The sequence below is a fragment of the Canis lupus genome, chromosome 26 (assembly GCF_048164855.1).
Source record: "Canis lupus baileyi chromosome 26, mCanLup2.hap1, whole genome shotgun sequence".
NCBI classification, from domain to species: domain Eukaryota; kingdom Metazoa; phylum Chordata; class Mammalia; order Carnivora; family Canidae; genus Canis; species Canis lupus.
Window position 1 is genome coordinate 21,411,617 of NC_132863.1, and position 14,766 is coordinate 21,426,382.

The following is a 14,766-nucleotide window of genomic DNA, read 5'->3' on the forward strand; positions in this document are numbered from 1 at the left end:
AGATCAAAAGTTGCTCATTTCACCAAGTGAGCCAGCCAGGTGCCTCAAGCACATACAATCTCTGAGGTCCACACTGCACTGTGCATTGGGGTGAAATTTTATCAGTTCCATCAATAAAGGGTTGGAATAGGGAGTCATTTCTGGAGCAGACCTCATTCAATCCTCAAATTTTTAAGTCCCTGATGAACCCATTCCTACCTCCAACTGAGTAGTTCTTGGTGGAGGCTGGTGCAGAATGAGGCCACAAGCCAGTCACCCTCAAGTGTTCTGGGCTCAGGAGTTTGGGACACAGCCACCAACCATAGATCCTTCTTGGCCTGGGGCTCCCAAGTGGAGGATCTCCCTGAAGACCTCAAGATTGGAGGAGAGGCCAAATGCAGAGAGCAGATGCCCCAGGAGGGCAGAAAGCATCATTTCTACTAATCTGTCCACTCTCTCTGAAACATAAGAAGAGGCCCTCCTCACCCTGTGAGGCCTTGTCTGCCTGACTTCGGTTTCACAATCCAGAAGCAGAATGTGGCCTCACAGCTATGTCACTGGATCATAGATGCTTCCTCTTATTTCACAAGAGGGGCAGAGAGAACAGAGGCCCGTTCTCCCCAGAACACACATTTGTACGGAGCAGGGTCCTCTGGCCTCCACAATGTCAACTTCTGCCTCCGGACCTAGCCCTCCTGCTTACCTGCTGCTGGCTCTGCTGTTGGGACTCACAGGTGAGCATTGCTGTGGGGGAGATTCCCCTTTCCCTGCCCCCTCAGTTTCCCTTGCTCCTGGACATTGAAGGCCTCTAAGTATGCACAGATATGCTATCAGGCCTGTCACATGAGGCCAAGAACTGGGTGTCATCTGAGAGCATGAAATAAGGGATCTGAGCATTTCCTCTATGGATCCATCACCTGTAGCTGGGTACCAGAGGTGTCCAAACAGACAATGATAACAATGACAATGACAACATTGTGTGTGTTCATTGATCTAATCTTCACAATACCCTGCCTGGTAGCTCAGATAGTCCTCCTGATTGTAGATGGGGAACCTGAGGCAGAGAGGGCAATGGGCCCAATTTCACTTATCTAAGTCAGAGTGGCCCAGCTGGGATTCATGTCCAGGCCACCCAGCTCCATAGAGCATTCTGTTAACCACGTTATGCTATTTTGTTCTTAGTGGAGGCTAATTGCAGAAACATCAGAAAATACAGAGAGGCAAACAGAAGAAGAGCCATCACTTATCATACTCAGGGGTCTCTAGAGTTCCAATTCTGCTCTGTGTACTTCCAAACTTGTGAATGATGTGTTAGATATTTCCTATATGCCAAATTTTTTACTGAACTTTAACATGTATTAACATTTCATTTAATCCTCAAAATGATCTGCATACTAGCATGCTAGGCCACACATTGTATATACTTGGGAATGCACTTATGTGTGCGTGTGTGTGAGGAAGGCTACATACATGGATTTGCTTACACATGCAGGATTTTTATCTTTCTTTTTCTTTTTAATTTAAAACCAATAATTAATATATACTTTGTTATTAGTTTCAGAGGTAATTTAGTGACCATCAGTTGCATATAACACCCAGTGCTCATTACATCACATACCCTCCTTAATGCCCATCCCCCACTTACCCCACACCCCTCTTCCCCTCCCCTCCAGCAACCCTCATTTTGTTTGCTAGAGTTAGGAATCTATTGTGGCTTGTCTCCTTCTCTGATTTTGTCTTATTTTATTTTCCCTCTCTACTCCTATTCTCTGTTTTGTTTCTTAAATTTCACATATGAGTGAGATCATATAACTGTCTTTCTCTGATTGACTTATTTCACTTAACATAATACCCTTTAGTTCAACCCACATCGTTGCAAATGGCAAGATTTCAGTTTTTGGATGGTTGAGTAATATTCCACTGTATATATACCCCATATCTTCCTTATCCATTTATCTGTCCATGGACAACCGGGCTCTTTCTATGTTTTGGCTATTGGGGACATTCCTGCCAGAAACATTGGGGTACAGGTGCCCCTTCGAATCACTATGTATCCTTTGGGTAAATACCTAATAGTGTAATTGCTGGGTTGTAGGGTAGCTCTATTTTTAACTTCTTGAGGAACCTCCACACTGTTTCCCAGAGTGGCTGCACCAGGTTGAATTTCCCACCAATAAGAGGGTTCTCCTTTCTCTGCATCCCTGCCAACATCTGTCGTTTCCTGACTTGTTAATTTTAGCCATTCTGACTGCCATGAGGTAGTATCTCATTGTGGTTTTGATTTGCATTTCTCTGCTGTGGAGTACTGCTGAGTATTTTTCCCACATGTTTGTTGGCCATTTGTATGCCTTCTTTGGAGAAATATGTGTTCATGTCTTCTGCCCATTTCTTGACTGGATTATTTTTTTGGGGGTGTTGAATTTGACAAGTTCTTTATAGATTTTGGATACTAGACCTTTATCTGATAAGGCATTTATAAATATCTTCTTCTATTCTGTAAGCTGTCTTTGAGTTTTATTAACTGTTTCATTTGCTGTGCATAAACTTTTTATCTTGATGAAGTCCCAATAGTTCATTTTTGCTTTTGTTTTTCTTGCCTTTGGAGGTGTGTCTAGCAAGAAATTGCTGTGGCTGAGGTCAAAGAGATTGCTGCCTGTATTCTCCTCTAGGATTTGGATGGATTCCTGTCTCACATTTAGGTCTTTCATCCATTTTGAGTTTATTTTTCTGTATCTGTAAGAAAATGATCCAGTTTCATTCTTCTGCATGTGTCTGTCCAATTTTCCAACACCATTTGTTGAAGAGACTTTTTTCCATTGGATATTCTTTTCTGTCGGTAGGTAAAAGATCAAAATATCAAAGATTAGTTGACCATAGAGTTGGGGGTCCATTTCTGGGCTCTCACTTCAGTCCCATTGATCTATGTGTCTGTTTTTCTGCCAGTACCATACTGTCTTAATGATCTCAGATTTGTCATACAGCTTGAAGTTCAGAACTGTGATTTCTCCAGCTCTGGTTTTCTTTTTCAACATTCCTTTGGCTTTTCAGGGTCTTTTCTGGTTCCACACAAATTTTAGGATTATTTGTTCCAGCTCTGTGGAAAATGCTGATGATATTTTGATAAGGATAGCATTGAATATGTAGATTGCTTTGGGTAGCAGACATTTTAACAATATTCGTTCTTCCAGTCCATGAGCATGGAAAGTTTTTCCAATCCTTTGTGTCTTCTGCAATTTCTTTTATAAGTGTTCTATAATTTTCAGAGTAAAGATTCTTTACTTCTTTGGTTAGGTTTATCCATAGGTATTTTATGGTTTTTGGTGCAATTGTAAGTGGGATCAACTCCTTAATTTCTCTTTCTTCTGTCTCATTGTTAATGTATACAAGTGCAACTGACTTCTGTGCATTGATTTTATATCCTGCTGCTTGAATTCCTACATGAGTTCTAGCAACTTTGGGGAGAAGTCTTTTGGGTTTTCCACATAAGGTATCATTTCATCTGCGAAGAGTGAAATTTGACTTCTTTGCCACTTTGGATGCCTTTTATTTCTTTTTGTTGTCTGAACGCTGAGGTAGGATTTCCAGTACTATGTTGAACAACAGTGGTGAAAATGGACATCCCTGTTTTGCTCCTGTCCTTATGGGAAGAGTTCTCAGTTTTTGCCATTGAGGATGATATCTGCTGTGGATTTTTCACATATGGCTTTTATAACATTGAGGTATGTTCCCTCGATCCCCACACTGCAAAGAGCTTTAATCAGGAAAGGATGCCATCTTTTGTCAAATGCTTTTTCTGCATCTATTGAGAGGATCATATGGTTCTTGTCCTTTATTTTTTTAAAAAGTTTATTTGTTTATTTGAGAGAGATAGCAGAAGCAGGAGGAGTGACAGAAGGAAAGGAAGAGGCAGGATCCCCGCTGAGCAGGGAGCACAACATGGGGCTCATTCTAAGGATCCCAACAAGATCATTACCTGAACTGAAGGCAGACACTTAACTAACTGAGCCACCCAGGTATCCCAGTTCTCGTCCTTTCTTTTATTAATGTGATGAATCACATTGATTGATTTGCTGATGTTGAACCACCCTAGCTGCTCAGGAATAAATTCCACCTGGTCAGGATGAATAATCTTTTTAAGGTACTGTTGGATCCTATTATTATTAGCGTCTTGGTGAGAATTTTGGCATCCATGTTCATCAGGGATACTGGTCTGTAATTCTTCTTTTTGGTGGGGGTCTTCGTCTGGTTTTGGGATCAAGGTAATGCTGGCCTCATAGAACAAGTGTGGAAGTTTTCCTTCCATTTCTATTTTTTGAAACAGTTTCAGGAGAATAGCTATGAAATCTTCTTTAAATATGTGGTAGAATTCTGCTGGGAGATTGTTGGGTCCTGAACTCTTGATTGTTGGGGGATTTTTAATTACTGCTATAATTTCTTTCCTGGTTATGAGTCTGTTCAGTTTTTCTATTTCTTCCCGTTTCAGTTTTGGTAGTTTATATGTTTGTAGGAATGTGTCCATTTCTCCCAGATTGCCTAATTTGTTGGCATATAGTTGCTCATAATATGTTCTTATAATTGTTTGTATTTCTTCAATGTGGGCTGTGAGCTCTCCTCTTTCATTTATGATTTTCTGTATTTGGTTCCTTTCCTTTTTCTTTTTGATAAGTCTGGCCAGGTGTTTATCAATCCTATGAATTCTTTCAAAGAATCATGTCCTAGTTTCATTAATCTGTTCTACTGTTCTTTTGGTTTCTATTTCATTGAGTTCTCCTCTAATCTTCTTTTATAAATTTATTTTTTATTGGTGTTCAATTTGCCAACATATAGAATAATTCCCAGTGCTCATCTCGTCAAGTGCCCACCTCAGTGCCCATCACCCAGTCACCCCCACCTCCCACCCACCTCTCCTCCCACCCTCCCTAGTTAGTTTCCCAGAGTTAGGAGTCCTCTAATCTTTATTAATTCTATTCATCTGCTGGGGCCAGGTTTTCTTCACTGTTCTTACTCTGGCTCCTTTAGATGTAAGGTTGTGTTGTGTATTTGAGACTTTAATATTTCTTGAGAACGATCTGTATTACTATATACAACCCACCTAAGACCACCTTTACTGCATCCCAAAGGTTCTGAACTCTTGTGTTTTCATTTTCATTTGTTTCCCTGAATTAAAAAAAATTCATCTTTAATTTCCTTGTTGACCCATTCAATCTCTTTAACCTCCGTGTATTTGTGTTTCTTCCAGATTTTCTCTTGTGATTTAGTTCAAGCTTTAAAGCATTGTGGTCTGAAAATATGCAGGGAATGATCCCAATCTTTGGCACCAGTTGAGACCTGATTTATGACTCAGTATATGATCTATTCTAGAGAGTGTTCCATGTGCACTCTAGAAAAATGAGTATTCTGTTGATTTAGGAGGAAATGCTTTGAAAATATCTGTGAAGTCCATCTGGTCTAGTGTGTCATTCAAAGACCTTGTTTCCTTGTTGATCTTCTGTTTAGAATATCTGTCCACTGTGGTGAGTATGGTGTTAAAGTTCCCTACTAATATTATATTTGGTGAGTATGGTGTTAAAGTTCCCTACTAATATTATATTATTACCAATGTGTTTCTTTGATTTGTTATTGACTGTTTTATATAATTGGCCTCTTCCACATTAGGGGCATAAATATTTAGAATCTTCTTGTTGTGCAGACCCTTTAATTATGATATATTGTCCTTCATCATCTCTTGGTTTAAAATCTAGCTTGTCTGGTATAAGGATTGCTACCCCATCTCTCTTTTGAATGTCCATTAGCATGATAAACAGTTCTCCACCCCATCACTTTCAATCTGGAGGTGTCTTTGGGTTTATAATGAGTCTCTTGCAGACACAATATCAATGGGTTTTGCTTTTTCATCCAATGTGATACCCTGTGTCTTTTGATTGGGGCTTTTAGCCCATTTATATTCAGAGTTATTATTGAAAGATAGGAATTTAGTTCCATTGTATTACTTGTAAACTCCCTGTTTTTTTAGATTATCCATGTTCCTTTCTAGTCTATGTTACTTTTGGGCTCTCTCTTTGCTCCAAGACTCCCATTTAATATTTCTTGCAGTGCTGGTTTAGTGTTCACAAATTCCTTTGGTTTCTGTTTGTCCTAGAATTTCTTTATCTCTCCTTCTATTCTGATTGACTGCCTTTCTGGGTAAAGTATTCCTGGCCACATATTTTTCTCATTTATCATCTTGAATATATCATGCCAGTACTTTCTGTCCTGCCAGGTCTCTACGGACAGGTCTGCAGCTAGCCTTACGTTTCTACCCTTGTAGGTTTCAGACCTCTTGTTCTGAGCTGCTTTCAGGGTTTTTTCCTTCTCTCTGAGATTTGTAAGTTTTGCTATTATATGTTGAGGTACTGACCTATTTTTATTGATTTGGAGGGGGAGTTCTCTGTGCCTCCTAGACTTGAATGCCTGATTCCTTCTCCAGATTACAGAAGTTCTTAACTACAATTTGTTCAAATAAAACTTCTGCCTCTCTCTCTGTCTCACTTTCTGCTCTCTGTTTCTCCTCTTCCTATTGCGACCTATTATTCTAATATTATTCTAATATTATTTTCCTTTACAGTATCACTGATCTCTCTTTATGATCTAGTAGCTGTTTTTCTCTTTTTCACAGTTGCCTTATTCTCTTATCATTTTGCCTTCTATATCACTAATTCTCTCTTTTACCTCATTTATCTTCACAGTTAGAGCCTCCATTTTTGACCATATATCTATTAGTAGTAGCTTTTCAAATTTCAGCCTGATTAGATTTTAGTTCTTTTATTTCTCCAGTAAGGGATTCTCTAGTGTCCTCTATATTTTTTTTTCCAAGCCCAGCTAGTATCTTTAGAATCACTATTTTGAATTCTAGTACTGACATCGTACTTATACCCATGTTGGTTTAATCTCTAGCAGTATGCACTGCCTCTTGTTGTCTGTTTTGTGGTGAGTTTGGCCGTCTTGTCATTATGTCCAGAAAAGAATAGATGAAAGAGGGAGAAAATACAAAAACACCAACCACACCAGAAAAATACAAACAAATCAAAAGACAATAGAAAGGAGAGAGAGAGAGAGAGAGAGAGAGAGAAATCAAAGAAGAAGTGAAATAGAACACAACAATAAACTAGATCCTGGATGTATCTTGATCGATTTGTTAGAAGAAACTAGATCCCAAAATAGGAAAGAAGGAAAAATATGTATACAAAAATAAAATGGAATACAATGAAAGGAAATGAAAAATGAAAAAAAAATATATTAAGTAAATGTAAATTTTTTAAATTTATGTATTCATTTATTCAAGAAAGACACATAGAGAGAGAAAGACAGAGACACAGGCAGAGGGAGAAGCAGGCTCCATGCCCAGAGCCTGACTTGGGACCCGACACCGGGAATCCAGGATCACGCCCTGGGCCATAGGCAAGCACCAAACCGCTGAGCCACCCAGGGATCCCCTGTATATGTAAAAATCAGACTTAAAAAAAGACCTTAAAAATTGATATAATAAGAAAATAGCTGTAAAGGAAAAAAAATAGAGTAAAGAAAAGAAGAAAACCACGAATGCTATATACTGTTTTTCCCAAGAACTAGAGGTTTGCAGTTCTGTATGATTGGCAAACTTGGTATTAGCCAGATGTCCCTACTGATCTGGGGGAGGCGCCTGTTGCGTTGGTTCATGAGTGTCCTTGCTCTGGTGGAATTACACCATCCTTGCCAGGGGACCAGGTTAAGGATTCTTCTATGTGGATTTTGTTCTCTGAAGGCTTTGCATGCCTTTTAGGGGATAAAAATTGAAATGGTGTCAACCCTACTCCAGCCCCAGAGCTGAAAGATTGTAGCCCCCATTCTTCAATCCACCATCAGGGAAAAGCAATCACTTTTTTCTCCTTAGTTTCTATCCACACTCTGTGTTCACCCAGCTTGTTACCAAGTGTTTATATCTCAGAGGGCAACATCATTTGAAGTCTCAAATTTTAGGGACTACTCTGATACCCACCATTCTTCCTGGGGAAGAAGGGAATTTCATGGGGTTCTGCAGCTTCCTGGGCCCTTGCTTGGAGAGTGGTCACCGACCATGCCACCATTCATTGTTTATGGCAACACCTAGCCGAAAGCCCACTCCTGGGCATGCTGTTTGCAATAGGCTTCCCCACTCTGATGCCTGCAAACTCTGCTGCCTTCCCTGTTATTCCTGTGACCCCGGGGATCCTGACGTCCCAGTCCCACCTAGGATTCAGCCCCATTCACCACCTGAGCCTTTCAGAAAGGAGCACTGGAACAGACTTCTAAAAGTTCCAACTTTGTGCTCCACTGCTATATCACTTTCTGGTACCTGGCTTATGGAGGCTCCTTCTCCTCCCAATTTATCTTCTCACATATCACCCTGGATTCACATCACTGCACCTCCTACCTTGCAAAAAGTGGTCATTATTCTATTTGTAGAATTGCAGCAATTCATTTCTCAGATCTCTAGTTGATTTCACATGTGCTCAGAATGACTTGATAACCATCTAGATGAATTCCAGGAACCAACAAAATTAGGGTCCCCTCCCCTTCTGTCATTCTACCTCTGTAGAAGTCCACACCTGGGATTTTTGAAAACATTTTGTTTTTTTTCTTCATAGCATGTCTAGTCTCCACGAAATGAACACTGAACAGATATTTGGATCCTTGTCTCTCAGCTACTCACTTTTTTGAATTGTCTAAACCTATTGCTCACCCTCTACTAAGTTCTTAAGTAAAGCAAGTTTCTCTCTTGACCAAATGACTATAACTTTGTTCATTACTACTATGGAGATCCCCCTTCATGTAGGATCTGGGTGGGAAGAGGGGAAAGAAGGATAAAACATTGTGGAGCCTACTGACTGTATGATCTGCATCTATAATTATATCCTATCTACGTCCCAATCCCAATTATCTGATGTTGGTTGATGCCTCCATGTCAGGAAATCTCATGAGGAATAAGTGTCCAATTTCTTGAACACTCACCATGTAGCACACACACCTGGAAATGCCTACGTCTCTTATGTCATGTGATATTAGTATCCAAGCTAGACATTCTTGTCCCTCCTATCTTACAGATAAGAAGAGGAGGCAGGCAAAGGTCCAAATCCCTCAATGGTACATGGGAGGGGTATGAGTGATTTTAGGCAATCTGATGCTAAATCTCATGGGCCTAGGCATTGATCTTCTCAAAGCCTACAGCCCCACTGCCATCCCATGAGATTCCTGTAGATCTGCCAAACAGTGTGGGAAGGGTGGAGTGTGGAGAAAAGCATTTGTGGTTTGCTTCTCTCAGACTCTTCTGTTTCCTGGGTATATGCAAATAGTTGTTTCTCCCAAGCCATGCATGTGGGAAACTCAGATTCTGATGTAACTCCCTGAGAAATTCTCCAATGAAGATAGACCTCAGGGTCTCAGAACATGGTCACATTGCACTCTTCACACATTGCACAAATGTTTACTATACACATACTAAGCAACAAGGAGTATTACATGAACATAGGGCACACTGGTGAATAGAAGAGACAAAGTAGTAGCACTCATGGAATGTATGTCATAATGGAGGAAAGGACAGGAAACAATAGACATAACAAATCGGAAATAACATTGCATTCAGCAACTTTTGAGTATTAAGGGAAAAAAACATGACAGAACATCTGGATAAGACAATGAGAGAATCTTCATGGTGGGATGTATTTACACAGGTGCCTGAGTGGCCATCGTGAGAAGGGAGATAGAGCACAGATTAAACTTTTTTTTTTTTTAATTTTTTTAAAATTTTTATTTATTTATGATAGTCACAGAGAGAGAGAGAGAGAGAGAGAGAGTCAGAGACATAGGCAGAGGGAGAAGCAGGCTCCATGCACTGGGAGCCTGATGTGGGATTCGATCCCGGGTCTCCAGAATCGTGCCCTGGGCCAAAGGCAGGCGCCAAACCGCTGCGCCACCCAGGGATCCCGAGCACAGATTATAAGAAGGTTGGCCATGATTTTCTGGGGGAAGAACCTTGCTGAACAGCATGGGAACAGCATGAGAGTAGAATCCTCTGGCTCTATTCAAGGACTTGGGCATTGACTCTGACTGAAATGGTTGCCATTACAAGGTTTGGAAGAATAAGTGATGCGATCCCATATGAGTTCTAAATTATTCTAGTATTTGGTGTAGAAAGGCATAGACAGAAGCAACTAGAGCATTCAAGAGCTCATTGTGTTCATGCAAACGAGGAAAAGTCTTGAGCAAGCTAGCAGCCAAGAGAAAGGGGAAAGAGGTCAGATGGTGGTCCATGCAGAAGGAGAGGTCAGGATTTCCTGATATGTAGGATTTGGGGTGGGAAAGAAAAGCTCCAAGGCCTTGGGACTTGAGCGTCTGGGAAATGTGCAAGAATGTGGAGGCAATTGAGGAGTTCAGTTTGGGAAATATTAACTGTGATAGGTTGATTTCTATCTAAGGAAAATGTCAAGAGGCTGGTTGGACACACAAATCTGGAGTCAGGAGCAAGGCCTGGGCTAGAGGTAGAAATGTGAACTTTATAGATACAAAATGACAGATTTTCACCTTTCACTGGGTCCTCTTGACCCTCGCAATCTTCTTCCCTTTGTCCTCCAATATTCTCTCCATTTTACCATCCAACACACATTCCTATTTCTTCCCCTTTTTATCTTAACAGTTCAGTTTCTGTTTTTTTTAATTTTTATTTATTTATGATAGTCACAGAGAGAGAAAGAGAGAGAGAGAGAGAGGCAGAGACATAGGCAGAGGGAGAAGCAGGCTCCATACAGGAAGCCTGACGTGGGATTCGATACTGGGTCTCCAGGATCGCGCCCTGGGCCAAAGGCAGGCGTTAAACCGCTGCGCCACCCAGGGATCCCCAGCAGTTCAGTTTCTTGATCCCAATCTTCTTCTCTAGACTTACAAACCACACCACCTGATGTTCTTGCCACGCCTGCAACCTGCCTGTAACAGCATGTGCCCTCCTGAGGAGACATGTATGCTTGCAAACTGCTAAGTGCATGGGTTTTACCAGTTCCCACTCAGCAAGGGTGAATGACAATGTTCTCGCTGAGGAGTAACCAAGAAATAGAAAAGAACCCTGGGTGTATGTGTGGAGCCACAGCAGCTGCTCCTCTGATTTATGTCTCTGCCTGGTTTTTAGGACACTTCAAGGAAGAAGGAGTGATTTTGTATTTCTTGATGACTCCAGAGACTGGCTGGTCACTGAGACCGGAAATCCACCTGCAAAGTCTTGCAGCTGCAATTAAAGGATTGCCTGAGGGTGACTCAGATCCCTTCAACACATAGTTCATTGTCCAGATATAGCCAGCCACCCATAATTCTTTTCAGAACATGAGTTTGAAGCCTGCTGTTTCCCCTGCTTTGTGGCTCCCATGGTTCTATCTCCCCCTTGAAGGGCAGGTTTCTCAAATCTACCAGCCTTTGGAAAATATCTTTTCTCTTTTCCCACCAACCATTTATTTCCAATACAAAACTTTACATGGGGGTGATTACCTTCTGTGAGCATACAATTCTTACTGTGCTAAAATACATGTAACATAAAATCTACTGTTTCAGCCATTCTTAAGGATACAATTCAGTGGCTTAAGTGCTTTCACAATATTGTGAAAGCATCACCACTGTACATTTCAGGAACTCTTTCAACATCACAAGCAGACACTCCCCATCCATTGGACAAGAATTCCTCATTCCTTCTTCAGCTACAACTATTGGTAAACTCTGTCCTACTTTTTTGTATGTATGAATTTGTCTTTTCTCAATACTTCATGTCACTGGAATCATATATCTGTCCTTTTGTATATGGCTTATCACTTACAATAGTATTTTTTAGGTTTACCCATAGAGTATATCAGAATGTCATAGTTTATTAAGGCTGAGTAATATTCCGTCGAATATATCTACATTAACATTTTGTTTATCCTTCATCACTTGATGGAAATGATTTTTTTCTACTACCCTTCGATTATTAAGAATAATGCTGGTGTGAACATTGATGTCCTGACTACATACTTATAATTTAGTGGATATTTACCTAAGAATTGAATTGTTTGATCATATGGTAAATTATATATTTTAAATTTGAAGAACACCATTATTTCTACTGTGGCTGCACCATTTTATAATCCTACCAATGATGTACAAGAGTTTCAATTTCCCCACAACTTAGTCAACCTTTATTTTCTGATTTCTTATTGTATTGTATTGTTTTGTTTTTGATAAAAGCCAGCCATTCTAAGGAATGAAGAGATATCTCACTGTGGTTTTGATTTTCATTTTTCCAATGACTGGTGATCTTCAACATCTTGTCATGTGCTTTCTCACTATTTGAATACCTTCTTTGGAGAAATGTCTATTCTAGTCTTTGCTCCATTTTTTAACTGGGCATTTTGTTATTTGGTTGTTCAATTATATGAGTTCTAAAGAACTAAATGCTAGTTATTAATCCATTGTGAGAAATATGCTTTGCATCACTGAGTTAACTTTCTCCTATTCTCTGAGTTACTTTGTCACTTTTGATATTGTCTTCTGCTGTACAAAATCTTTTAATTTTGGTAAAGTCCAATTCATATATTTTTTATTTTCTTATGTGTGCTTTTGGGGTCATGCCCTAGAAATCACTGTCAAATCCAATATCATGAGTTTTGCCTATAGTTTTTCCTCAGATGTTTATGGTTTTATCTCTTACACTTAAGTCCTTTCAACCAATTTGAGTTCATTTTTCTAAGTAGAGCAAGATAAGGGTTCAATTTTATTCTTCACATTTAGATATCTTGTTTTCCTAGAACCTTATGTTGAAAAGGCTGTTCCTTCCTCTATTGAATAGTCTTGGCACTCTTGTTGAAAATCATTGGACCTTATATGTGAGGGTTTGTTAGGGTCTCTATTATATTCCATTGTTGTATATCTGTATTCTATTCTCAGTATCACAGTACCATGATTATTACAGCTTGTAATAGATTTTCAAATAAAGAAGTGTGAGTTCCCCAACTATGTTCTTTTCCAGGATTGTTTGGTGATTTGGCGTCCCTTGAGATGAATTTTAGAAGGGGGATTTTCGGTTTGGCAAAAAAAAAAAAAAAAAAAAAAAAAAGCCATGTTGATTTTGATAGTGATAGTGTTTGAATCTCAAGATTGCTTTAGGTAATCCTGATGAAGTCTGCCAATCCACCAATGCAGGATGTTTTTCCATTTACTTATGGCTTCTTTCATTTCTTTCAGCAATGTTTTGCATTTTTCAGTGTTTTGTGTCCATGCAAAAATTTACTTCTAAGTATTTTATATTTTTTGATGTTAGTATAAGTGGAATTGTTTGCTGAATTACCTTTTTGAGTTGCTCATCACTAGCATATAGAACGCTCCTGGTTCGTGACTATTGATTTTGTATAACACAAATGAGCTGAATCAATTATTAAGTCTAACAGTTTATGTTTATGTGAGGAATCTTTAGGATTCTACTCATGAAATCAGGTCAGGTACAAAAGACATAGTTTTACCTATTCCTCTACAGTTTAAGTGCTATTTACTTATTTTTCTTGCCTAATTGCATTTCTGGAATCTCCAGTATTGTGTTGATACAAGTGGTGAAAGTAGGCATCTTTGCCATGTTCCTGGTCTTAGAGAAAGCCTTTCAGACTTTCCCCATGAAGAACGATGTCAGCTATGGTTTTGCATGTATTACTTTATCGTTTTATAGAAGTTTCCATCTATTGGTAGTTTACTTGTTTTTATCATGAAAAATCTTTAATTTTGTTGACTGATTTTCCTGCATCAAATGAGATATCATGTTCATGTATTCTTAATTCTGAAATTTGGTCTATTACACTGTCTGATTTTCATGTGTGAATCATCCCTGTATTCCACGAGGAATTTCACTTGGTCATTGTGTATAATTCTTTTAATATGGTGTTGAACTGGTGTTGCTGATGCTTTGTTGAGCATTGTTCCATCAATATTCAGACACGATATTGGTGTGCAGTTTTCTTGTAGTTCCTTTGTTGGCTTTGCTATCAGCATAACGCTGCCCTAGGATGAGTCTCAGAAAGTAGAAATGACTTAGGAGACTTTTTTTCCTCTTAAATTTTTTGGAATAGTTTGAAGAGGATTAGTGTTAGTTTTGTGTTTGTTTGTTTTTTAATTTTTGGAAAGAGTCTCTCATGAAGCTATATGGTCCTGGGCTTTTCTTTGTTGGGAGATTTTTGATTATCAATTCAGTCCCTTTACTAGTGATATCCTATTCAGAAGCTCTATGTGTTCATGATTCAGTCATAGTAAGTTGAGGGTGTCTCGAAATTTGTCCATTTAATCTCGGATATCTGGTTAATTGGTGTACAATGTTTGAGATATTCTTTTAGCATCCCCTTTATTTTTATCGAATGGTTAGTAATATATTCCTCTTATTTCTGACTTTAGGTAGTGAAATCATTTCTCTTTTCTTTGTAGTCAATCTAGTTCAAATTTGTCAACTCTGTTGGTCATTCTGAAAAGGTACTCGAGTTTCTTTATTTTCCCTCTTGTTTTTCTATGCACAGTTTTTAAATCTCTAGTCTTCTTTACTTCCTTCATTGCGCTGGCTTCGGGTTTATTTTTCACGTCTTTTTCTAATGTCTTACAATGATAGTTGTTAATAGATTTGTGATCTTGCCTCTCTCTAAATCTAAGCATTACACCTATAAATTTTGGCTGGCACTGCTGTCACCTCAGACCATAGGTTTGGGCATGTTGTGTTTCCATTTTCTCTTTTTTCTTTTTTGTGTG

General features: G+C 39.2%; 1 protein-coding gene across 9 annotated transcripts in view; it reads left to right on the plus strand.

Annotated features, from left to right (window-relative positions):
* The first annotated feature begins 555 nt into the window (after positions 1-555).
* LOC140618212 (signal-regulatory protein beta-1-like) overlaps positions 556-14,766 on the plus strand; it is a 30,020-nt gene continuing 15,809 nt past the window's right edge. For all 9 annotated transcript variants that reach the window (XR_012018396.1, XR_012018391.1, XR_012018393.1 and 6 more), the window contains exon 1: positions 556-713. Coding sequence is in view for 2 of the 9 variants with exons in the window: in XM_072800335.1 (XP_072656436.1) it covers positions 644-713 (70 nt within the window). In the remaining 7 variants the exon portion in view is untranslated. The remainder of the gene's footprint in view (positions 714-14,766) is intronic.